Source organism: Callospermophilus lateralis, chromosome 1, assembly GCF_048772815.1.
Source record: "Callospermophilus lateralis isolate mCalLat2 chromosome 1, mCalLat2.hap1, whole genome shotgun sequence".
Classification (NCBI taxonomy): domain Eukaryota; kingdom Metazoa; phylum Chordata; class Mammalia; order Rodentia; family Sciuridae; genus Callospermophilus; species Callospermophilus lateralis.
In genome coordinates this window covers 122,642,999-122,668,978 of record NC_135305.1, presented here as the reverse complement: position 1 = coordinate 122,668,978, position 25,980 = coordinate 122,642,999, and the positions used below count along the sequence as shown (strand labels likewise).

Sequence of the window (25,980 nt, the reverse complement as noted above, 5' to 3'; positions counted from 1 at the left end):
GCTCTCCTACTGTCCTTGACCTGTGCCAGCCTTCTGACTAGTGCTTTTGTGCTTTCTCCACTATTAGGAGGATTCTCCCTCCTTTTCATTCTCCTCTTCTCCTTCAGGGTTAGTTTTTAGCTACAAGATGAAAACTCTGGCCTTTTCAGTGTTATTGCACTGGATGTCAGACTGGCCTAGACTGGAAAGTCCTGGTAGAGCTGAAGACATCAGACCCCAGCTTCATAAGGGAGGGGAGGGCTTAAGATGAGAAAAAGGCAGATAAGCAGGAGGGTGGAAAGGTCACTCTAAAAGTAGCAGGAAGCTGGTGATGGAATTGCCCCTCAGTCCAGCTTGTGAGGTGGTACCACTCTCTTGAGCACATAGAGAAGGGTAATGGGTTTCCCCTTTTCAGAGGCAAACATTCTCCAAGTCCACAGTTCAAGCTGGTGAAAGTCTATTGACTGCAGTTGCCATGGAAAGGGCACTCTTTGCCCTTGGAGCTGGTGTAGGGGTAGTCATATAAATAAATGGCCAACCTCTCTTCCTGCCTTTCCTGTCACCCCACCTATTTTTCAGGTTACTGATTAAACCTCCTTGGATTGAGAGTCCCCAGGTAGGTGAGGGGCATCCTCTTTCTGCTCAGATCTTGATGAGGAATGTTTCCTAGCATCAGTTTTTTCCTAAATTTTGCTTTTGAATCAGGGCATGGCATTGTCTGTTGCCTCTCTGTATGATTCCTGGTGCTCTCTACTAGAAGCCCTAATAAACATCATATTTGTTTCATCTGTTGCCCAAACATAATCCCTTGACAAATGCTTAAGAAGGATGATAGCTGCTCTTAGTGCCAGTATTTTTATTTAGTCTTCAGTAGGGCCTTTACTTCCACTGTCTCTTGTTCTCATAAGTGTACCACATTGTTAGGGATTTCTTTTTTTACTTTTCACTTCATGGAAGAGAAAATGAAGCCTCAGAGAAGTTAGGTGATTTTCCCCATCTAGCATAAGGCAAAGGCAGGATTGAAATCTGGGTCTCCGTAGTCTCAAAGTCTGTGGTTTCACGCTTTTGCACTGTGGTTACATAAAATGAAGGTGGAAAATGATGAAATGGGATAGATCAGCTAGTTCTATGTCCTAAGCTCTCATTTTATAGATGGGCAAATGAGGCTTAGGGAGGGAAAGGGACTTTGGGGGGTTAAAGAGGAGCAGAATCAGGATGAGAAGCAGGTTTCTTGACACTGATTTAAATCTTTTGACCTTATGTGTCTTCTTTCTTTCATTCCTCCAGTACAGAGAGGGTTAAAACTTAAGACTGCATGGAAAATTAAGGGAAGCAGTTAAATGAATCTCATAATATAAACGAGTTGGTGAGAGAAGGATCTGAAAGGACTGTGACAAAAAAACATCAATTGTACGCTGGGTGTGTGGAGGTCCTGAAGGAGGGAGGTGTGTGCAGAGAGACAAGGCTTTGGCTGTACATTTGGCTGGCTTCAGGTTTACCATGGGGCGCAGAACTTGAAATTTTATAAAGAAATACATACACAGAATTCAGACATGAAAACAAAAGAAATACATTGATGTCAATTGTACCTGCTAGGAGCCCAGTAGACAGGAGTGCAGGGATCATGAATAAAAGAAAAGAACTATTAGTTAATAAAGTAACTGAGTATACTAGTAGTAGGTATAGTTTGTATTACACACAAAGATTAACTAATTTGTGTATTTGTGTGTGTGTGTGTGTGTGTGTGCAGACGATTTGTGATAGATGACAAGAGAGGAGAGAAGGCCTTGTGGGATCCATGTACAAACCAAGAACAGCTAGAGACTTGCCAGGTAGGTTTTGAGAAGACACAGAAATTCAATATGTATAGAATTGGTGGTGGACAGCAAAGCATATTGCAGGTGTGTGGGTAGTGGTGGCGTGGAGCCTTTGCTATGGCTGCCATCTTGAGGTCATATTCTTTCCAACTCAGAGACCCTGAACTGATTGTCTTTCTATGAACTTCTGCATTTTATTGGTTCCTTTGAACACCTTCCTTATCAAGCTCTGAGAAGCATTTTGTTTTGGAGGTTTCCTGGCATGGTGCATCTTATTCAAATGTGTACAATCACTTGAGATAAAGCCTCAGATTTTATGAATTACATGTGATAACTGAATGTCCTTGTTTGTATTTCCCTAAGTTATTATCACAGATCATGACTGCAATGAACTTTTACTGCAACTCTGGTGTCCATTTGGGATCCTTGGGTAAAAAAAAAGCTTTGGCTTTTGCTTAAGGTTTGAATGCTTATTACCTTGGCTGTTCATGTTCACAGATAGAGAAATTTGAGCAATGATGCTTCTCCATCTGAAACCTCATTGCCAGGTAGGATTTATTGGGTGCTCAGTTACATCTTAGAACCAGAATGGACAGCAAACACACATGACAAATCACAGCATCTTAAAAACATCCTCACTGAAGCCAAACAACCTACAGAAGGTTCACCAATATCAGACTCAGTTACTCCCAAATATTTTCTAGCTGGGGTCTGAATTTTTATTTTTTCCTAAGAGTCCCATGGAAACTGATCAGCTAAACTTTCAAAGCCCTTGGGAGAAACCAACCTACTATTTGCTCGTGTAAATAACATTTTCTTTTTTTTTAATTTTATTTTCTTTTTTTTATTAGTTGTTTAAAACATTACAAAGCTCTTGACGTATCATATTTCATACATTTGGTTCAAGTGGGTTATGAACTCCCATTTTTACCCCATATACAGATTGCAGAATCACATCGGTACACATCCACATTTTTACATATTGCCATACTAGTGACTGTTGTATTCTGCTATCTTTCCTATCCTCTACTATCCCCCCTCCCCTCCCCTCCCATCTTCTATCTCTACCCCTTCTACTGTAATTCATTTCTCTCCCTTGATTTTTTCCCCTTTCCCCTCTCATATTCTTATATGTAATTTTGTAATGAGGGTCACCTTCCATTTCCATGCAATTTCCCTTCTTGCTCCCTTTCCCTCCCACCTCCCGTCCCTGTTTAATGTTAATCTTTTTCTCATGCTCTTCCTCCCTGCTCTGTTTTTAGTTGCTCTTCTTATATCAAAGAAGACATTTGGCATTTGTTTTTTAGGGATTGGCTAGCTTCACTTAGCATAATCTGCTCTAATGCCATCTATTTCCCTGCAAATTCCATGATTTTGTCATTTTTTAGTGCTGAGTAATACTCCATTGTGTATAAATGCCACATTTTTTAATCCATTCATCTATTGAAGGGCATCTAAGTTGGTTCACAGTCTAGCTATTGTGAATTGTGCTGCTATGAACATCGATGTAGCAGTATTCCTATAGTACACTCTTTTAATGACTTCAGGGAATAGTCCGAGAAGGGCAATAGCTGGGTCAAATGGTGGTTCCATTCCCAGCTTTCCCAGGAATCTCCATACTGCTTTCCAAATTGGCCACACCAATTTGCAGTCCCACCAGCAATGTACAAGTGTATCCTTTTCCCCACATCCTCACCAGCAGTAAATAACATTTTCTTGGAACACAGAAAAGCCCATTTGTTTATGTTGTCTATGATGCTTTCAGGTTTCACCTGCAGAGCTGGAATAATGATATGGCTTGGAAAGCTGAAAATATTTCATACCTGACTCTTTACAGGGAAAAAATTGCCAATCCCTGAACCTAGAGGACTATACTTTTCTATTTCACTTTGAGTTGATTTTCTTTAGCAACATCAGGGAAATTTCCATCTCTCTCCCTTTTTTCTTTTCTCTTCTTCCTTTTTTCTTTGCTTGCTTCCTTCCTTTTTTCCTTCTTTCCTTTCTTTTTTCTCTTTTTCTTAAGGCATTTAACATTAGTGTAGGAAAGGAGCAATCTTGGATGATTACATGTGAAACAAATTACCTCAGAGGATTATAGAATACTCCTTTTATATCAAAGCTATGTATTATTCAAATATGCATGATCACTTGAGATAAAGCCTCAGTTTTATGAATTGCCACAGTCTGGCTGGGCACAAAATCACGAGCCACTCACAGCTTTGTAGATTCAAACAGCAATTCTTTATTCCCGAACTCACACCGGCCCTCTACAAACACGTTCTGAGGCAATCCACGTTCTCTGCCAAGTTCCACGTTCTGGATCCCAAAAACTCTCTGAGAGTGAGAACTCAACTGGAACTACTGGAGCGGGCACGCCTGAGGCAGTAGGATACGCCCTATTCCCAGCAGGGTACACCTTAAACCTGGAACCACCCTAAACCCAAGGAGAGCCCTAAACCCTGATCCGCCCTAAACCTGGATCGGCCCTGGTCCTTGAGCAAGGTCACCTTACATGCAATGTCACTGCAAAATGTCTAAGGCAAGTCCATTTTACCACGAGTCCTTCCTCTAAGCAACATGGGGTACGCTGGCAAGGAGATTGTCATACCTACTTGGCTAATGGCTCTCAGCATCTCCCCCCTTCTGATTAATTAAACAACAAGCAATGTGGCTTAAGGACCGTGCCTGGTAGGTTGCTTGTCGTTTAAAGAACCTCACCCCCCCACTGGCACCAAGGCCAAATTTGGGGGCCAACAGAGGTGAGGCAAAGAACCTCACCCCTCCCCACTGGTGCATAGACCTATCCACAAGTATGGCTGTATGCTGGACCGGTAGTCAGTGACGGGTATGATCCAATTGCAGTGGTATCAACCTAAGACAGGAGGCTGACACCTAAAGGTCAGTTTTCCGATGACGGGTAAGAACCATATGTTGAGTTGGACAACCTACCAGGCACGGTCCTTAAGCCACATTGCTTGTTGTTTAATTAATCAGAAGGGGGGAGATGCTGAGAGCCATTGCCAAGTAGGTATGACAATTTCCTTGCCAGCGTACCCCATGTTGCTTAGAGGAAGGACTCGTGGTAAAATGGACTTGCCTTGGACATTTTGCAGTGACATTGCATGTAAGGTGACCTTGCTCAAGGACCAGGGCCGATCCAGGTTTAGGGCGGATCAGGGTTTAGGGCTCTCCTTGGGTTTAGGGTGGTTCCAGGTTTAAGGTGTACCCTGCTGGGAATAGGGCGTATCCTACTGCCTCAGGTGTGCCCGCTCCAGTAGTTCCCCTTGAGTTCTCACTCTCAGAGAGTTTTTGGGATCCAGAACGTGGAACTTGGCAGAGAACGTGGATTGCCTCAGAAAGTGTTTGTAGAGTGCCGGTGTGAGTTCGGGAATAAAGAATTGCTGTTTGAATCTACAAAGCTGTGAGTGGCTCGTGATTTTGTGCCCAGCCAGACTGCGGCAATGAATTACACATGATGAGTGAATGTCCTTGTTTGTGTTTCCTGGGGCTATTATCACCATTGTTCTCAGGGCTATTACCATACCACTATTATGGTGTATTTCCTATACAGTCCTCTGCTTTTCTAAATAAAAATAATTTAATGAAACATTTGAAACATACAGAAAAGCAAAAGAATGATCATATGGCAAACACCTTAATATCTGTCCACTCAAATTTTATATGTCTAACTATATATTATTTATTTATTGTGGTATTGGGGATTGAATGGAAGGGAGCTTTACCACTGAGCTACATCTTCTCCACTGCTCTTAGCTTTTTTTTTTTTTTTCATTTTGAGACAAAGTCTCATTAAGTTGCTGCAACTGTCTTTGAATTTGAAATTCTCCTGAGTCACTGAGATTACAGGTGTGTGACGACACACCTGACACAATTTATCATTTTTAAAAAGAAATAAAACATAACTTATATGTATCCTTTTCTCTGATCTTTCTCTTGATCCCAGTTCCCTCCTTCCTAAAAGGTAAACCTTAACTTGAACTTCATATGTATTCTTACCATCTTTATTTTTATATTTTTACTACACCCCCCACACCCATTTATCCTTAAAGAATATTTTAAAAATTTCTGCTCCACTTTGGAAACTGCAAGGCATTTAAGAAAATCTTAGGGTGGGAAAACACCCATAATCCTATAATAATACAAACATTTATTTTCATATTTCGATATTTTCTATATTTTGTGTATTCTTTTATTATAAAGATACAATCAGAATGTGCACACTGCCTGGGATTTAGCTCAGAGACAGAGCACTTGTTAGCTAGTGCAAAGGGTTGGATCTCCAGCAAATTTCTCCTACATGTACAAAAAAATTACATCATTTTGTTATGCTTCCCCTTGCTCTTAGCAAAAATTTTAAACATTTTTCAATTTTTGACTTCAGCATTATTACATTTAGGGTATGGAGAACATAACTGTTGATATCTAAATTTCAGCAAACTATTTAAAAATAACTGGTAGACACAAAACTCTCAACAGTGTTCACCTTTGGGCAGAGTGATGATTTTTCAGCATTTAATATTTTACTTTTCAATACATAACTTCCCATATTGTTTGTTTTAAAATCACACACATTATTTTATTTAAAATTTTATTTTATTTTAAAAGTCAATTTTAAAAAAATGGTTAAAATGACTTTACAGAAAATATCACAGAAAAGTGATTCCTTACTTTTCAATGTTGTTTTGAGGATCAAAATAACATGGGCATCTGGAAGTCCTTAGTAAACTATAAAATTCTCTGGAAAAGTATGTGTGTGAGGAACCTAGTAGTGAAGCACAAAATTAGAGCATCAAGAGACACCCAAAGACTAATGCCAGAAACCCCAGGATAAAGTGAGTTCACTCAAATGCAGTCACTTTCATGATCTCAGCTATCATAACCCCAGGCGTTTCTGCTGATATTTGGGGTTTCAAGGGCAGAATCTATTTTGGAGTTGGGAATGACTCATGGGAGAAAGAATTTATTCACCAGGGAGGTTTTCTTAGAATTCTTTATCTTTACTATATGGAAATAGAATGTCATAGAACAAGATTTCTATGAGTTCAACACTTCAAGAAGTCTTTATAAACTTCATTTTTAGAATTATCTTGGGGTTGTGTAATACTTGTCTGAGACTAATGACGGTAAGGCAAATATTAATGAGAGAATCACAGTCTACAATGATATGTTATCCTAAAGCACTAAAAATTACCTTCCATGGAAAAAAAGCCAATTGTGGGCATTTCTAAGGCAATAGTAGCAGCCTCTTTTTATAGCTCATTTGTGTTTGTTAGCTAATCCACCAAATCAAAAGTGTGTGAATTTGACAGCATCCTGCTGTAATCTTGAATAGGACCCCTTTAATTTACATAATTTCATGTAACTGTTTGGAGGCATGGGATGGGAGGAATTGGCATTATGAGTATTCATCACAATTTCAAATGTGCAATCAGAAAAAAGTGGTTATTTACATTTAGCAAGCAAAGAGTACAGCAGGGGTTCTTTCCTCCTCTTGGGCTGCTACAGAGGGCAGAATGCATCCATCCAGGATCTTGTTGGGGAATGTTTTCCTTGACTGCAGTCCTTTCCCATTTCCAGCCACTGAGACAACCATCTGGAGGCAGGACTTCCTGCTTTAAAGGCACTGAGAAGTAGAGAAGCAAAATGTTTTGCCTAGGGTTACTCAGTGATGTACCTAAAACTCAGGTCCTCTGACCACTAGCTTCCAGTGAGAGGGTGAATTTCTAAATCATCCTCTCTTTTCCCACCTCCTAGCTCTGCCCTATCCTCCTTCACCAAGAATGATGATAGCATTAAGTCCCTTGAATGAGAATCTTCAGGGAAGATCTGGATGACTGGAACTAAGTCATGGGTTCCTCAGAAGCCCATCTTGGGAGTGGGGGGTTGATTCATTCTCCCGGGCTCAAACATTAGCACATAAGTATGAAATTACATTACACCAAATAATAGAGGCAAATAAGAGAGACAGTAGTGAGGAGATTCCATTGGGAGGGTGTCTTGGTATGTTTTAAGTTACTGTAACAGGATACCTGAGATTGCATAATTTATAAAGATCAATTTCTTATAGTTTTGGAAACTGGGAAGTTTAAGGGCACAGCATTGGCATCTGGTGAGGGCTTCCTTGCTGTGCCTAACTTGTGGATCACATGGTGATAAGGAGCCTGGAAAGTACAGTCTCTCTTCTTGTCCTTATAAAGTCAACACTATTATGGAGCTCCTGTCCTTGTGGTGTTTTCTAATCCTAATTACCTCTCAAATGTCCCATCTTTAAATATCATCAACATAAGGATTTGGGGGTTAAGTTTTCAACAAGTGAACATTTGGAGGACCCATTCAAATCTAGCAGCAGGACAGGAGGGTGTTGTGGGGCATCTCAGCCACTAGGGAGAACTGAGGAGCTGCAGTAGAGGGGGAGAGAGGAGATGAGACTGAGAGAGGGTGAGTCCAACTCTATTGACCTGTTCCCCAGGACTCTGGCTGGGCAATTTTGCATGCCCTGAAATGATTCTGTGCAATAAAACATCTCACTCATCTCCATCTAGGGGAAGACAACCTTATTCTTTGTCTAAATGTTTGAAAAGATTCACCATGATCATTCCTTAATATTAATCTTTCCTGGTAGTGCAGTATCTTGGAGATGACATGAAAATTGATTTTGGTTGATCCTTACGCCCTCTGCTGTTGTATATTAGCAACTACATCATCCAGCCAGGTAGAAGGCTAATTATGAGAGGGCTGAGAGACACAAGAAGAAAGAGGTCATGGAAGAACTGCACCAAGAATATATTGAGTTAAGGAGAAATAAATGGAACAATTTCCCTGAAAGTTTGAGTCAAGATGAACTCCTTCTGGGTCAGGAAGATGAAATTATAATCTTTCTAAAGTTCTCTCCATTCTTCAGTTGGGGTTGGGATCCCCACTCATGGATTCTTTGGCACAAAAACTTGTGTTTGGGAATAGATCTGACAGACTTGTGTACATTGAGGTGTAAATTATGGATAATAGCTAAGAGCAGCAGTCTACAGGTGAGTTAGGAGGAACATCAATAGTTAATAGTTACTCCTTGGCAAAAGTTAAATAACTTGGTGAAGTTGTATACTGTGCTCATGTTTGCCTTCTATGGATTCACAGAAAATGACGTATACTAAAGGTTCAGAGAAGGTGTGTGGCAAAAAAATTGCCTTAACTTTTTAAATTTAGCATTTTCCACCTTTTTAACCATGAAATCCTTTTTCTGGATACAAATTATCCTCCTTAATAAAGCTTGGGAATACAGTATGCACCCTGTGGCTAACAGGCTTCTGCCACTTCTAACCTGCCTCTCCTCTTCTTCCAGGCAGACATCTTCTCTGGAGCCATATTCATCAATCTGGCTTTGGGCCTGGATATATACCTGGCCATCTTTATCTTATTAGCAATCACTGGGCTTTACACAATCACAGGTGAGTCTGTTCAAGTGAACCAGCATCTCAAGTTCAGCCCAGTATTAGGCATTTCTTGAAGAAGAGAGATACACCCAGGAAACAGTTTGAGAATGGGCATTTTCTGGGTATCTACTAGTAGTTACCTGAGTGGTCTCAGAAATCTCCAGTCGTGGCTGGGATAGGGCAACTTCTTACAGGACCTCAGGGAGAGCTTGGCCCTGCAGATTGTAGAAACAATGTGACTAAATTGGGAAGATCAGAGGAGTTTCAGGTGCAAGAATGTGAGAACTGAGAATGGAGGTAGGAATGGTAGGCCATGAGGTGGAGGCAAGGTAAGCAAGAGGATGCACTTGGCTGAAGGAGAGTGGCCACTGAGGAGTAATGGGGGCGAGTGTGGGCCATAGGCTTGATAATTCAAATGAGGTACAGAGGCCTTGGATTTGATATCATGGGGACTGGGAGCTACTGTAGGAGGGAGAAAGGGATGCAGAGGTGTCACTTTGCCTAGTTTGGGAAGCTCAAGACCAGCAATGAAACTTACAGCTGAATTGAGGCTCCATATCTTTGAGGACTAGAGTTACTCAGATAATCTGAGAAACAGTGAATGGGCATAGAAGTGGCCCTCTGAAATGTGGCAATTTGGTAATGTTCCCAGGCATCTCCCTAGTCAGCTCTTTGCTCTTCTTTGCCTTCATTTGGAAGCTACTTTCTCTTACTATAGAGCAGCCATCTCCTTTGAGCCATCCCTTGGCTTAACATAGTCAAATCATGTTCTTCAGAAACATTCTCCTTTCCCTAAGGCCTTGAGATTTCTGTGAAAAGCAGAGGTTGAGAACACACTTTTAAATAGCAGAATACTGTAAAGGGGTGTGGGGGAAAGGCAGGTTGGTGACTGGGGATGGGGAGGTTTCTCAGATTTGTGTACAAGAAGTAGAGGTTGGGATGGATGATAGGAGGCAGTCTCCCACATGAGGTCACCTATGTTGTCTTCTTGCCTGCTTAGGGGGCCTGGCAGCTGTGATCTACACGGACACCTTGCAGACAGCAATTATGCTGGTGGGGTCTTTTATCCTGACTGGGTTTGGTAAGTGGGGGAAGGGCAAGCTGAGGAGGGGGTGGGGGAAGATATACAGAGCCAGGCAAAGAAAGTTTGGCTTCTCTCCTTGCTTCCTGGCAGGCTGTGAACTTGGGCAGTCTGTGTACATTGAAGGGCAGTGGTCCAACCCACTTTGGCCATCACCCTGGGGTGCAGAGGCAGCTTCCTCATCTTGGGAGGACTCAGGTTGGGGCTCCTGTTCTCCCTTGATAGCTTCAGTCAGTTGACCCCAGTGTGGGCCTCTCTGTCTGTGGAGAAACTGAGGGGGCAAAAAGGTGATAGATGAGGCTTAATGACCATTAAGCTAAATATATCCTTACATTTTGAAGTTAAATGTCCACTCTCATGAGTTATTGACAGTATGTCATAATTTTCCTTTCAGTGTCCTTCTTTGAAAAAAATTAAATTGGCCACTTAATGTTGCCTCCCACCCCCTCATTTCTTGAAGTTTTACTTGCTTAGAAAATCCTAAAGACAACATTGGAGAGTCTATCTTTTCTCCATTGTATGTTTTTGGCACCTTTTTCTAATATAAAATAATTGTAATTTTGTGGGTTAGTCTCTGTGTCCTCTATTCTGTACCATTGGTCTACTGGTCTATTTTGTTGCCAATACCATGATATTTTTGGTACTCTTGCGCTGTAGTATAGTTTAAGGTCTGGTATAGTTGATGCCACCTGCTTTACTCTTCTTGGGAAAACTGGAAATCCATATGCAGCAACATGAAATTAAACCCCTATCTCTCACCATGTACAAAACTCAATTCAAAGTGGATCAATAACCTAGGAATACAACCAGAGACTCTGCATCTAATAGAAGAAAAAGTAGGCCCTAATCTCCATCACATAGGATTAGGCTCCAACTTTCTTAATAAGACTCCTATAATGCAAGAATTAAAATCAAGAATCAATAAATGGGATGGGTTCAAACTAAAGTTTCTTCTCAGCAAAAGAAACAATCTGTGAGGTGAATAGAGAGCCTACATTTTGGGAGCAAATCTTTACCTCTCACACATCAGATAGAGCACTAATCACTAGGGTATGTAAAGAACTCAGAAAGCTAAATACCAAAAAAACAAATAACCCAATCAATAAATTAGCAAAGGCTCTGAACAGACACTTCTAAGAATATGATGTACAATCAATCAACAAATATATGAAAAAAATGTTCATCATCTCTAGCAATTAGAGAAATGCAGATCAAAACTAAGATTTCATCTCACTCCAGTCAGAATGGCAGCTATTACGAAGACAAACAATAAGTGTAGGCAAGGATGTGGGGAAAAAGGCACATTCATACATTGCTGGTGGGACTGCAAATTGGTGCAGCCAATATAGAAAGCAGTATGGAGATTCCTTGGAAAACTGGGAATGGAACCACCATTTGACCCATCTATTCCTCTCCTCGGTCTAGTATATTTCAGGGACACAGCCACATCAATATTTATAGCAGCACAATTCACAATTGCTAAATTGTGGAACCAACCTAGATGTCCTTCAGTAGATGAATGGATTAAAAAAGTAGAATATATACACAATGAAATATTACTCAAGAAGAAAAGAGAATAAAATTATGGAATTTGCAGGTAAATGGATGGAGTTGGAGAAGATAATGCTAAGTGAAGTTAGCCAATCCCCCAAAACCAAATGCCAAATGTTTTCTCTGATATAAGGAGGCTGATTCATAGTGGGGTGGAGAGGGGGAGCATGGGAGGAATACACAAAGTCTAGATAGGGCAAAGGGGTGGGAGGGAAAGGGATGGGGCATAGAAATGATGATGGAATGAGATGGACATCATTATCCAAAGTACATGTATGAAGACACGAATGGTGTGAATATACTTTGTATAAAACCAGAGATATGAAAAATTGTGCTCTATATGTGTAATATGAATTGTAATGCAGTCTGCTGTCATATATAACAAATGAGAAAAAAATAAAAAAAAAAACAGAAAAAAAGACAACATTGAAAAGCTATGTCTAGGGATAGTTGTTAAGAGAGAGGATGTAAAATGCATTTCATTTTTAGGTGCACAAGAACTTCTATCTGGCCTGGAAAGTTTCTTATGTTCTCTGTGGTGTTCAGTTTTCCAAGAACTTTCATTTGGTATGAAAGCTCCCTAGTAAGCCCTGTGGGTCAACAAGAAATGACTTGTCAAGGGCCCATACCTGAGAGGTAGCAGGGTTCCAGATTCCTCATCTTCTTGGTTATCAAATTCCACTGCTAGGACCAGAGGTGGTAGGTCTCTGTCCAGGTTCTTACTGGTCACTGAGGATCTCTAAGCCTGTGATCTGAGTTCCAAAGACCATGGCTGACAACAGGGAGTGAGGGAAGAAGTCTTTGCATGTGATCCCATACTAAGAACTTCCTTTAAATCATTGAGATACCTTCCATTTTGTAAAGAAGTTTGTGATTAGAACACTCTCACAGTTTTTGCTTTGGATCCTCACAGTAGCCCCCAAGGGGCTGGGCAGGGTTAATAATTCCATTCTACAGTTGAGAAAGCTGAAGCACAGAATGGGAAAATAACTTGCCCAAGACCACACAGTAAGGGCTCTCTCTGGTGGTGGTGTCCTCTCAAATTCTCAGGCCCCAGAGATGAAATCTCTATCAAGAGTTGGAAATTTCAGACTGTTTTTGTACCAATGTTTTCCAGCTTTCAGTGAAGTGGGAGGGTATGAAGCCTTCATGGAAAAGTACATGAAAGCCATTCCAACCTTAGTTTCTGATGGAAACACCACCATCAAGGAAGAATGCTACACCCCAAGGGAAGACTCCTTCCACATCTTCCGAGACCCCCTGAAGGGAGACCTCCCATGGCCTGGGCTCATCTTTGGGCTGGCCATCCTCGCCTTGTGGTACTGGTGCACAGATCAGGTACTCAAGCTGGAAAGGCAGGGTAAATAAAATATCCCCAGGGCACTGCAGAGATTCCTGCCTACCTGTGGCTTGTGGGGCTGGGAAACACAGGGGAGGCCTCACATGGTCTTGAGTGGCTGAGCCCTTATGATATGGGAGTCTCAGGCCAAGGACCCAGGATGGGGAAGCTGGGATAACTGCAAGGTGTCATGGGAATTCTGGGCTGCACCCCTCTCTCACTGGGCTTTCCATGGCAGGTGATTGTGCAGCGCTGCCTCTCAGCCAAGAATATGTCTCACGTGAAGGCCGGCTGTACCCTGTGTGGGTACATGAAGCTGCTGCCCATGTTCCTCATGGTGATGCCAGGGATGATCAGCCGCATTCTCTACACAGGTAAAACCTTCTGGGAGACTCACAGACCATACTCATTTCTCTACCTCTGGATCACTTCTAAAGTCCCTAACTTCCTGCTGTGTGTAGTCTGCCCTCTTCTTGCCATGATTCCCAAGCATCATTTTCCCCTCTGATCAACAATGAGCAACTTGAGGGCAAAGACGTTGGGGGTTGTGTTCCCTGATTTCTTATGCTGGCAATTGTTTTCTCATTTTATTTTTCAAATCTTCTAAAGTCACAATATGCATCCAATTTGCCTCTTCCATTTAATAATATGTGTTCAATTATAGCTCCCACACCCACCCTAGGCTTGTCTGTCATGAAAAAAAAAATACAGTCGGTCTTTTATATTCATGATTTGCATGTCCATGTTTTCAACCAATTATGGATGGATCGAAAATATACAGAAAAAATTTTATCTATACTGAGCATGTATAGACTTTTTTGCCTTGTTATTGTTCAACATGGTACAACAAATGTTTCCATAGCATTTATATCATATTAGGTATAAGTATGCAAAAATATATACATATGTTATGCAAATTCTATACTATATATAATATAGAATACTATAAATTCTATATTATACAAGTTAGTTGAGCACCTGCAGAGTTTTGTATCCACTGGATGTCGGGTAGTGTCCTGGAACCAGTTCCCTCCAAGAACACTGAGGGAAGACTGTATAACTAACTGAATGGTTTAATATTCTAATGCATATTATACATACTTGTTTACAAAATATGCTATGGTTGAATATAGGGCAGCACTAAATGAGATATTCTTGTAGCAAGTGTTGAACAAATATTTGTTGATCTGAATCCTATACACATTTCTAGAATTCTCTCTAAGACTCTAGACCATGTTCCTTTCCCTCTGAGGCTATTTACTTTTTAATCCCAGATTTCCCATATCTCGGAGGTGGTATCCAACAATCCTGTCATGGAGGAAATCTCCTATTATTTAGACATATGACTCTACTTCTAAGAGCTGCTTAAAATAAATCTGGAGGACAAACTCTGCAGGTGCTCATGTGCCTTATATAACATGGTCTAGAATTTGCATAACCTATGCATATCTTTGTGGTTAGGAACCACAGACCACTGTGCTTTTTCAGAAGAAAACAGGTAATTATCACTGTTGAGCTGAAGAGTAGTTAGCTAAAGTCTAAAGAAAGTGTTCCCCACCATCTCACCTTAAGCATATCTTTTTTCCCCATCTTCCTCTATTTAGGAGCCATCCTTCCTCCCTAGTCAGAGGTTGGGGGTGTATCAGGACAAAATGTGTAGGGACATGTGATGGAGGTGCTCACTGCAATCTACACTTGTGTGGAACCATTTCAGGGCCCTGCGCAGAAATGTTATATTTGACACATTGTTTTAAGAACGTGAATTTTAAAAGTATTCCCCCAACGTGTGTTTGCTGATATGATTCTTTGTCTCTCCCCAGAAAAAATTGCCTGTGTCCTTCCTTCAGAATGTAAAAAATATTGTGGCACCTCAGTTGGCTGTAGCAATATCGCCTACCCCACCTTGGTGGTGGAGCTCATGCCTGATGGTGAGTCTTTCTTAAGAGGCTGATTGGGTTTAGACTCCCTCTAAATTCCTGGGTGCCTTCTGAAACCAAAAAGTTTATGAATCTCGTGGGTCAATAAGGGAAGTTTCATTCTAAGTATTTTCAGGTTTTGCACATGTCTGTAAGAATATGACTTGGTTAGGCTCTCTGAGTCCTGAGACTTGTCCATCAGTCAGGCTTGGAAAATAAATGATCTAAAAACTTATTAGGGAAAACCATGGCTCTTCCATGATCATCTAGAAAATCTTTAGAAGATCTTCAACACAGGCAATACAAATTAGTATAATCATTGTGGAAGACACTATGGAGGTTCCTGAAAAAAAAGATAGAATTACGATATGACCTAATAATCTCATTACTGGGTATATATATTTGAAGGAAATGAAATCAGTATGTTGAAGAGATAGCAGCACCCCCATGTTCATTGCAACATGGTTCACAATAGTCAAGATATGAAATCAATCCATGAACTCAATATTTGAATGGATAAAGAAAAGTGGAATATATACACAAAGGAATATTGTTTCACCTTAAAAGAGAAGGAAATTCTGTTATTATGACAGCTTGGATGAGCTTGGAGGACATTGTATTAAGTGAATTAAGCCAGACTCAGGAAGATGAATACTGCATGATAAACACAGAATGTAAAAAGTCAAGATTATAGCAATAGAGAGAATGGTGATTACCTGGGAGTGAGACAAAGGGTGGCATGATTTGGAGAAATATTGGTAAAAGAATACAAAATTTCAGATAGGAGGACTAAGTTCAAGAGATCTATTGTACAATGTGGTGACTATGGCCATTAACAATATAGTGTATGTGCTTGAAAATTGCTGAGAGCAGATTACCACAAAAAACAATAAGTATGTGAGGTCATTGATATGTTAATTAGCTAGATTTAGCCATTCCACAATCTATACATATTTCAAAATGTCATGGTGTACATGATAAATATAAACAATTTTTCTATCCATTAAAAATAAATAAAACATTCCAACAAATTAATATGAAGGCTTGAACTAAGCCTCCTAGTTACCTGGAGAATGAATTAACTTTTAGATAATTTCATGGACATATGTGGAGGAAAAATTCCAGATTTTAGTTCTAGAAGGAAGGAGTTTGAAGTTGTAGATAAGTTGTGGATGAATAAAATTCAGTGTGGCTTCTTACCATACAAGGTATGTTATCCCAAATTGCTGGAAATATAGGTGAACCCCACCCTTCTAGGCATGGTGGCACATGCCTATAATCCCAGCAAATCTGGAGGGGAGGCTGAGGCAGGAGGATCACAAGGTTAAGGCCAGCCTTAGCAATTTGGTAAGGCCCTATGCAAATTAATGAGACCCTGTCTCAATATGAAAATAATTAAAAAGAGCTTGTGATGTGGATAAGTAGTCAGGCATCCCCAAGAGTTTAATCCCCAGTACCAAAAAAAAAAAAAAAAAAAAAAAGAAAAGAAAAGAAAGAAAGAAAGAATATGTTATCCTAGAAGATTGAATCCTGAGTTTAGAATAACTAGAGTTTTGGGACTGACCTGTGAATTTGTAATTCATGTTTCATGTTGGAGAAAAAAAATCTCTTAATTATGGTTCAAGGGCTGAAAAGCTGGTTAGATTAGGAATGTTAGCACAAAATGACTGAGCTGGGTGCAAGCTTCATGGATCAGCACAACTTTTATTCAGTAATGAAATCATGCATCTGGTGGACCCACTTTCCTGATGGAAAATGAGTCAATGACCAAGGGGAAGTCTGTGTTTATATATGCTACACTGAATGATGACTTAATTATTGACAGAGCATGTCCGTTTGGGCCCTCAGGAAACAGGTTTTTCAGCATTTGAAATTTGTTATTACTAGGCAATATTATTTATTTTTATTTTTTTAAATTTATATATGTCAGTGGAATGCATTACAATTCTTATTACACATATAGAGTACAATTTTTCATATCTCTGGTTATATACATAGTATATTCACACCAATTCGTGTCTTCATGCCCATTCTTTGTATAATCATGTCCATAACATTCCACCATCATTAATAACCCCATGCCCCCTCCCTTCCCCTCCAACCCCTCTGCCCTATCTAGGAATAGAGTTCCTCTATTCCTCTCATGCTCACGCTGCCTATTCCACTATGAATCAGCCTCCTGGAGTGCTGATCTCCTTCAGGCCATGGCCAATTTTAGTTATTGTAAGATAGAGCTTTAGTTATTGTAAGATAGGAAGCTTAACTGCACTGAACTGTTTTGCAGAGATTCTTTTGCTGATATTTTAAGATCAGTTATGGTGAGGATATCTGGAGAAGCTTAATTAAGATTTTCTGTGGAGGAGGGGGTGACACTACACCAGAGTCTATGATTCTGCCTATCAGGAAGAACAGAGAGCTCTGAAAGGCTACATTCCAGGTGTGCCCTGATGGGGGTCAGAATTCATTTGCTCATTTGTAAGATTTCTTAGATATGGTACCATCTCTGAAGTATGAATTACTTCATTCCTGTGGTGAGTGTGTACTCACAGACAGACAACTAGGCTTAGTATGGGGAAGAAGGGTAATCCTGTTTCCCCCAAGATTAGAAAAGTGGAGAGATTAGGCAGGGGGAGAAGAGAAAAAACATGTCCATTTAAAAATAAGTCACAATTGCAGAGCAGCACAGGCTATATTTAAAGCATGAGTAAGACAACTGTTATGTTGTGTTTATTAGCTTTGTGTCTGTGGCCTAACAACTAAGAAAAATCAACCTAAGGGAGAAAAGATTTGTTTTGGCTTATGTTTCAGAGATTCCAGTCACTAGAGGTTTCATTCCATTTGATTCTAGGCCTTGGTGAGGCAGAACTTAATGGTGGGGAAGGTGTGGCAGAGGAAAGTTACCTCATACAGCCAGAAGGAGAGAGAAGTATGAATTACTTAATTCTTGTGGTGAGTGTGTACTCACAGACAAGGAGACAGACAACAGGAACTTAAGTACATAAGGGCATTGCCTCAAGGACCCACTCTCTTTAATGAGGACCCACCTCCTTTAGTTTCTACCACTTCCCAATAGTGCTATCAAATTATGCATCCATCAATGGATGAATCCACTAATGAGGTTTGAGCCTTAATGATCCAATCACTTCCCCAAAGCCCCACATCTGAACAAAGGTGCATTAGGGACTGAGCCTTCAACACATGAGCCTTTGGGGAACATTTCAAATCCAAATCACAACAGGCATGAATGTTGACTCAATAAGTCTATTGAAGTTAATGGAAATAGGAGTCAAGTTCTATATATAGTTGGGTTCCTAAATTATGTAGGAATATTGAAAGAAACTGAATATATTTAGTTTAGAGAATACAGAACTCAAGGAGACATGAATTATCTCTTTTATAATTTGTTTTAATTAATTATACATGACAGTAGAATGCATTTATGCACTTTGATATATCATACATAGATGGGATATAATTTCTTATTTTTTGAGTATACATGTCTCAGAGTCATATTGGTCATGCAGTCACATATAGACATATAGTAATAATGTCTGTTTCATTCTACTATCTTTCCTATCCCCACATCCTCTCCCCTCCCCTCCTATCACAAGTTATCTTTAAACCCATGAAAGAGGTAAAGAAGGGAAAGGTAAGATCTCTCCCACTGAGTTGCATAAGGACTGAAGCTGTAAAGAGGCATATTTTAGCCTGGTCAGAACTGTCCAAGAGGGAATAGGCTTCCTGTGGTGTAGCAGATTTCCTATTACTGAGGGTTTGGGCATACCAAGAGTTGTGGAAGGGACCCATTGTAGCAAGTAGATATTAAGCCTAGGTGATCCCTAAAGTCACTTTGCTACTGAGACTGTAAATCTGTGCAGTGATGGTGGGCCTTCAGCTTGCCCTGGCCTTCTGGCCTCAGCAGGTGCAATTGTGTGCCCACAGAGGTAGAGAAAGAATGACAGAGATTATAGCCAACCATGCTTGCTGTGATTGGGGAAACTTTTAAAACAACACCTCTTATTCTGACACGAGTGGATGTCATATTAGGCCTCAAGAAATGAGGCCTACAATTTTTCATAACTTACTTAGGTCAGAGTTGGAAATAGAGCTTTGTCTTCTTTCAATAAAAACTTCATTGAGCTGTAACTGACATTCCATATAATTTGCCCATTCAAGATGTCCAACTCAATGATTTTTAGTGTGTTCATAGAGTAGTGCCTATCACCCTAATCCATTTTAGAAAATTTTTATCACCTAATAAAGAAATTCTGCACCTGTTAAAGAAATTAGCAGCCCTTCCTTGTTTCAACCCAAACTCTCAGTCCTAAATAACCAGAGATACACTTTCTGTCTCTATATATTTGCCTGTTCCAGATCTTTCATATAAAAAGAATCATATAATAATATATGGTCCTTTGTGACTGTCTACTTTAACAGAGCATGTTTTCAAGGTTGATCTGTGTTGTGGCATGTATTTGAATTTTATTTCTTTTTACTAATGGATAACATTCCATTGCATGATAATCCATTTATCAATTGTTTACTTTCTTTAACCGTTGATCACTTGATGAACATTTGAGTTGTTTCTATTATTCAGATGTTATAAATAATGGTGCCATGAACATTTACGCTTATATGTTTGTTTGGACATATGTTTTTATTTCCCTTGGGTAGACACTTAGGAGCGAAACTGATGAATCATATGGTAACTATGTTTAACTGATTGCTGAACTTCCAATTTTGCATAGTAACTTTGCCATTTTACATTTCTACCAGCAATAGAAAGTCCACATTTCTCTATTTGTTATATTTTTCAAATACCATCCTAACTGGTGTGAAATAATAATTATTGTGGCTTTGGTTTGAATTTTCTTGATGTCAAGCATCTTTTCATGTCATTATTGGCCATTTGTATGTCTTTGGAGAAATGGCTATTCAGATCATCTGCCATTTTAATTGGGTTATTTGTGTTTTTATTATTGAGGTATGATAGTTCTTTATATGGTCTGTATAGTAAGTCCTTACCAGATATATGAATTGTACATATTTATTCCCATTCTATAGCTGTCTTTTTATTTTCTTGATAGCTTTATTTTTTGAATCCTCATTTAAATATCTTTGAGCTATATCATGAATCTTTTGAGTGAAAGATCCTATAAAAAAATCCCTCAACTGAAAACACCACCACCATCATCATCAACATTATAATTCAATTGTGAAATATTTACCTCATATAGGTTTTTTTTTATCTAGAGCTTTGTTGGTTGTCATGGAATTATAATTTAAAGCCATGGCCCATTCCTTAAAATATTTATTTATTTTTTATTTGTTTTGCTTTTGGTAGCAGGTATTTAATCCAGGGCTGTTTAACCAATAAGCCACAACCCACCCCTTTTTAAAAATATTTTATTTAGAGACAGGATCTCACTAAGTTGCTTAGGGCCTTGCTAAATTTCTGAGACTTTGAACTTGTGATCCTCTTGCCTCAGCCTCCTGATCCAGTGGGATTACAGGTGTGCACCACTATGCCCAAATTAAAACATTTATTTTTTCTGAAAACATAAACTAGAGAAGATGGCACAGTTTCAGAAGCAAACAAAAGTTGAGTCCTGCTGAAGTACTGGATGTGCCACTCTGAACTTGCTTGTCTTCCAGGATTGCGAGGCCTGATGCTGTCGGTCATGATGGCTTCTCTCATGAGCTCCCTAACTTCCATCTTCAACAGTGCCAGCACCCTCTTCACCATGGACATCTACACAAAAGTCCGGAAGCAAGCATCTGAGAAAGAGCTCATGATTGCAGGAAGGTAAATACAGTTATCTATCATGCAAAAGCTTGAATGATCAGAAAATGATCAGCTAGGCAAGATTGGACAGTGCTGGTAGAGTGACATTGGTGGTTTGTTATATTTACCCTTCAGTAATATTTAACATTAAACTGGGGAATTGGAAGTCATCAATGCTCTACATTTTTGATTGTCATAAATGAATTTATCAACAGGACTCTGAAAATATCAAAATATTGTCAAATGGATCAGTTGTGCTCATTATCATCATTAGCCATTAAACAGGTGCCCTGGATACAGGATTGATAGATATGCTTATGTGTCTCTTCTCTGTTTCTCCCCTCCTCCCTTTCTCCCTGATCTCCCTGGTACTGGGAATGTGACCAAGGGATACTCTACCAGTGACTTGCAATCTCAACCCTTTAATTTTTTTAAATTTTGAGACAGTGTCTTGCTCTGTTGTCCAGGCTGGCCTCAAATGCGATTCTATAAATCAACCTCTTGAGTTACTGGGTTTACAGTGTGTGTCTGACTGCTGATATGTCTCTTCAGGGGGCTAAAGCACTCTCCTCAGTTCAGGTGGAACAAACCCTGGGATGTTAGTTAAAGAAAAGATTCCCAATGAGTTCAGGAGGGATATGGGCTGCCAATCCACAGGTCTTTGGGCTAAAGAAAGGCAACCAAGGGAGATCTGACCAGCCCAGAATCTACTACTTTGTATCATAGAAAATGGTACTACTACCTTGACTGGCTTTACCTTAAAAAGGCACTTACTAACTCTCCTTGTTATTTATAAGACTCAAGTACAAAATGGGAAAGAAGACTACTTTGTTGCTTTGGACAGGTCTGGATTCCCTAATCCTAAAATTGTGTTGGGTCTCACACTTCCTTACATCCCATAACTACTTATCTTGTGGCTTTTCTCAGTCTCCTGTAAAAGCTCAGAGTGAGGTGAAACAGTTTCAAACTCTGCTGTGTGGATTGTAAGAGCAATTAGGGACTCAGATAAGGGAGAGGTGAGCGGAGTGTGGCATACTTGGGAAAGGGCCCTGGAGGAGAAGAATCTGAACTGGGTTCAAAGTGGTAGGTAGAATTGGGGTAAATGGGGGGCAGTGGGAGGGAATTTCAGAGTGAGAAATATTTAAAAACACAACTTTAAGAAGGTCAGTTTAAGACTCTTTTGCCTTAAATACATGTGAAGTAAGTGAATCAAAGCCTTTTTAAGTGCTTTCATTAGTGTATTATAGTTTTAGATAATAGTGGTACATATTCTTGGAGGCATATAACATAATTTGCTGCATTTAAATTCCCAGTTCTTCCCCCTTCCCTCCTCTTCTCTGTCTTCCTGATTCCCTTCTACTCTAGTGCTCTTCCTTGCATTCATTTGTTGTTGTTGTTTAAAATGTATTTTTTTTGTTGCAATGGATCTTTTATTTTATTCCCTTATTTATATACGTGTGATACTGAGGATCAAACCTAGTGCCCCATACATGACAGGCAAATGCTCTACCACTGAATTACAACTCTAGCCCCTGTTGGTTTTTATTTTTAAAGAGGAGCATTACAGTTATATAAAAAATGAAATTCATTGTGATATATTCATAATTTGGTTAATTTCATTCTGCTGTTCCTCTCCTTTTCCATCCCTCCTCCCTCTCCTCAATCCCCTTCCTCTATTCTGCTGTTCGTTCTTCTTTTTTCACAAGGATCCCCTTAATTTATAGTTAAATCAAGAGCCAAGTAATAAGAACTTGTGTGAGACCAATCTTTTTAGGACATGGTAAAGCTCAAGAGGGAGAGAACTGGAAATACCTAATTGGGTCCCTTCCTATCTAGACTGTTCCTTTATAAACTTTCATTGGCTTGTTTTAAATTTTATTATGAAGAAGGAGAAGAAAATAATAACAATAGATTTTTAAATAAAACAATATTTTTTTTACTATTTATTGAATGCCTACTGTTTGTGAGGCATTTTACTCTCACTAATGCTTATTCCAGTTTTTTTTTTTTTTTTTTTTTTTGTGGTCAGTCACATATTTCTCTGTTTAGAGTTGGAGAATTTGAGATTCAGGGAGAGGCTAAACAATGTGTCCTGTATCACACAAAGATAGAAAGAAATTTAATTCAGAAATGTCTTGCTCCAAAGTATATAGCCTTGTCCCTGTACACTTCTGCCTCCCAAAGTAGGATTTTTATGTGGGAATGATTTGGCCTAAATGACTGTCGAAAACCAAGTGTGTTTCCTTACCCATAGCCACAGATGAGTAGGGAGGAAAAAAGACTCAAGAATGAATTTGCTTATTACTTTTCCTTTCTGTGGTCATATTATGTATGTATTTGAACAGATACATATGTATATATATGTTTGAAAGTGACGTGTATATATATGTGTGGGACACACAGTAATATATATTTATTTATGTAGGATTATTTATTAACATTCTGTCATGGGGAATTTGATTTCAGGTTGTTCATTCTCTTTCTGATTGCCATCAGCATTGCCTGGGTGCCCATTGTGCAGTCAGCGCAAAGTGGGCAGCTCTTCGATTACATTCAGTCCATTACCAGTTACTTGGGACCACCCATTGCAGCTGTCTTCCTGCTTGCTGTTTTCTGGAAGAGAATCACTGAACCTGTAGGTATTGCTTTGACATGTTCAGAAAAGCCAGTCTGCCACAGAATTTTCTATGGGTATATTCTCTGCGGAAGGGATTCTGTTTCCCAGAGATCTTAAGAAGAAATGGATGTACCTCTAAAAGTTTATATGAGAAAGTCTCTATGGACCATGGGAACTCTCTAAAAGTTGGAATAAACTCCTCAGGAGTTAATACTGGGTCTACTTTCTCTATAAGTACCCTGTTCTTCTTGGTACAGGGTCCCAACTCATATTGTACATTTTCTATCCAACCTTGGTGATTCTGACCTGACCTCATGGAGAATCCTTGTAGTCTCTGGGTGAGCAACTCCACAGGAAATTCTAGCATAAGTTACTTCCAGTGGCTGTGGTGTGAACTTGGTTTTTCAGCCAGCACTATTCAGGACCCAGTGAAGGAAAAGGTCCTGTTGCTCAAACATTTTATCTGAAAAACAATGTAAGATAGGTAAGAATTGAGGCATTTTAAAAAATTTAATTCAAAATGTAAATAGGAAGAGATTCAGGAAAGGCTGTATCAATCAACATGTGCTGAAATCATTTGAGAAGATACCTTGGAAAAGTGGGTCTGGGGGGATTTACAAATTGGGAAAGAAAGAGAAGGAATTTAAGCAGAGAGAAGAGATTTGCCCAATGTGGAAAAGAAAGGATAAGGGGAAGACAAGGGACTCGCAAGGAATCTTACCTGGCTGGAGAGAGAGTTTGTGAATAATGGAAGATGCAGCTGGAAAAGCAGGTCAAAGTTAGAATAGGAATGATCACTTTGAAAGCCAGGTTAAAGAATTTAAGCCAACAGTGGGATGCCATTACTGTTTTTAAAACACAATGAGAAAGATGCATTTGGATATGTTGTATGACTGGGCTGTGGCTCAGCTGTCTCTATTTCCAACCATCTATCTACCTGGGAAGGACTGAGAAAGAGCAGCAGTGCTGACCATGGGCTTACTATCTGAAAGAATAAAATAAAATTGATAACATAGTTTTGATTGGAAACATCTCCTCACTCTCAAAAGGACAGAAACAGATATATACTGCATCAGGGAAGTACCTCAGAGGAACAACCCAGTTTTGAGGTACACAAAATACAACAGGTATATCTATTCTTTCCACATTTGCTATGAGAAAGACAATCCAGTTATTCCAGACACCTTGGAGAAATCAGAATTAAACAAGAAAGTAATCTCAACAGGTTAGAGACATAGATGCATATCTTTGGACAAATTTCAGTAGTGGTTTGCAGAAAGCTGGTTCCCTGACATATTTCTAAAATACAAATTGTCAACTTGTGTCTAAGAACCCAGGTGGGCACTACATCAGGCCACAAGAATATCTAATTTGGCAGTAAACCAGTGTTTTCAAAAATAAAGATAAGAATTGAGATAAACTATATTTATTCTCCATTGGAAGTGTTTTTTCACCCTCTTCAATGGGGACTTTGTCAATGTCTGGAAACATTTTTGATAGTTTTGCTTCTGAGAACCCTGCATATACCTAGTGGTTAGTGAAAGAACGATCAAGGCTTGCCATCAGAGAAAAATGCCCCTTTATTGAGGAACAGCTCTGCATATTTATAGAGCCGGGCGTGGTTTGACAGTTGGCATGGGGTGCTTTCTGATTGGTGCATAAGGATTAGGTGAGCCAGCAGGGCTAGTCTGATTGGTGGGTAAGGATCATGTGAGTCAGCAGGGCTCACCATTGTATGGCAGGGTCATGTGAGCCAGCAGGGCTCACCATTGGATGGCAGGATCGTGTGATCCAGCAGGGCTCACCATTGGATGGCAGGATCATGTGAGCCAGCAAGGCTCACCATTGGACGGCTCTTCTTGGGAGATGGGGAAGTTAGTCTTTGGAGCCAGGGCGACTCCCAACATTTAGTTGTCAGGGATATCCTAAAATGCACAAGAAAATATGAAAGGCTATTAATTTTTTAAAGAGCCACTTGAGAGTAATGATAAAGGAATAGAAGCTAATTGACAAAAAAGAAAAAAAATTCTTGGTAAGTTTTATCAGAATTATTCATACTAACTAAAATTAAAAAATGTTTTTTGAAGGAATGGATGAATGGGAAACCTTTTTTCTTACTCATTTATTAATTTAATAGACAATTTCAGATACCAGGCATGGTGCCAGGCACTAGCTACATTAAGTAAATGAAACTTGGTTCCTTTTCTGGGAAAACTCCCAGTTCAAGTGAGGAGGCAGAGAATTGAATGAGTGATTGCATGGCAGGAGAATTGGGCTGGCATGGAGATGTGTTCACAGTGTTGTGGCCACAGCAAGGAGAGTGAACCCACCCAGTCCTCTCTATTTTATTGTATTTAAGATAGGATAAATTTACCAGGAAGAGAATTATCCCAAGTCTCCTAGATAGAAAGAATGACCTGAACAAAGGTCCTGGGACATAAACATAC

At 39.6% G+C, this 25,980-nt stretch overlaps 1 protein-coding gene across 3 annotated transcripts in view; it reads left to right on the top strand.

The window, feature by feature from the left end:
- The window catches only part of LOC143406839 (sodium/glucose cotransporter 1), a 71,504-nt gene that overhangs the window by 30,214 nt on the left and 15,310 nt on the right, over positions 1 to 25,980 (top strand). For all 3 annotated transcript variants that reach the window (XM_076865771.2, XM_076865781.2, XM_076865790.2), the window contains exons 6-12: positions 9,154 to 9,259; positions 10,245 to 10,325; positions 12,994 to 13,214; positions 13,454 to 13,589; positions 15,036 to 15,143; positions 20,787 to 20,937; positions 23,383 to 23,551. In XM_076865771.2, coding sequence (XP_076721886.1) covers positions 9,154 to 9,259; positions 10,245 to 10,325; positions 12,994 to 13,214; positions 13,454 to 13,589; positions 15,036 to 15,143; positions 20,787 to 20,937; positions 23,383 to 23,551 — 972 coding nt within the window. The remainder of the gene's footprint in view (positions 1 to 9,153; positions 9,260 to 10,244; positions 10,326 to 12,993; positions 13,215 to 13,453; positions 13,590 to 15,035; positions 15,144 to 20,786; positions 20,938 to 23,382; positions 23,552 to 25,980) is intronic.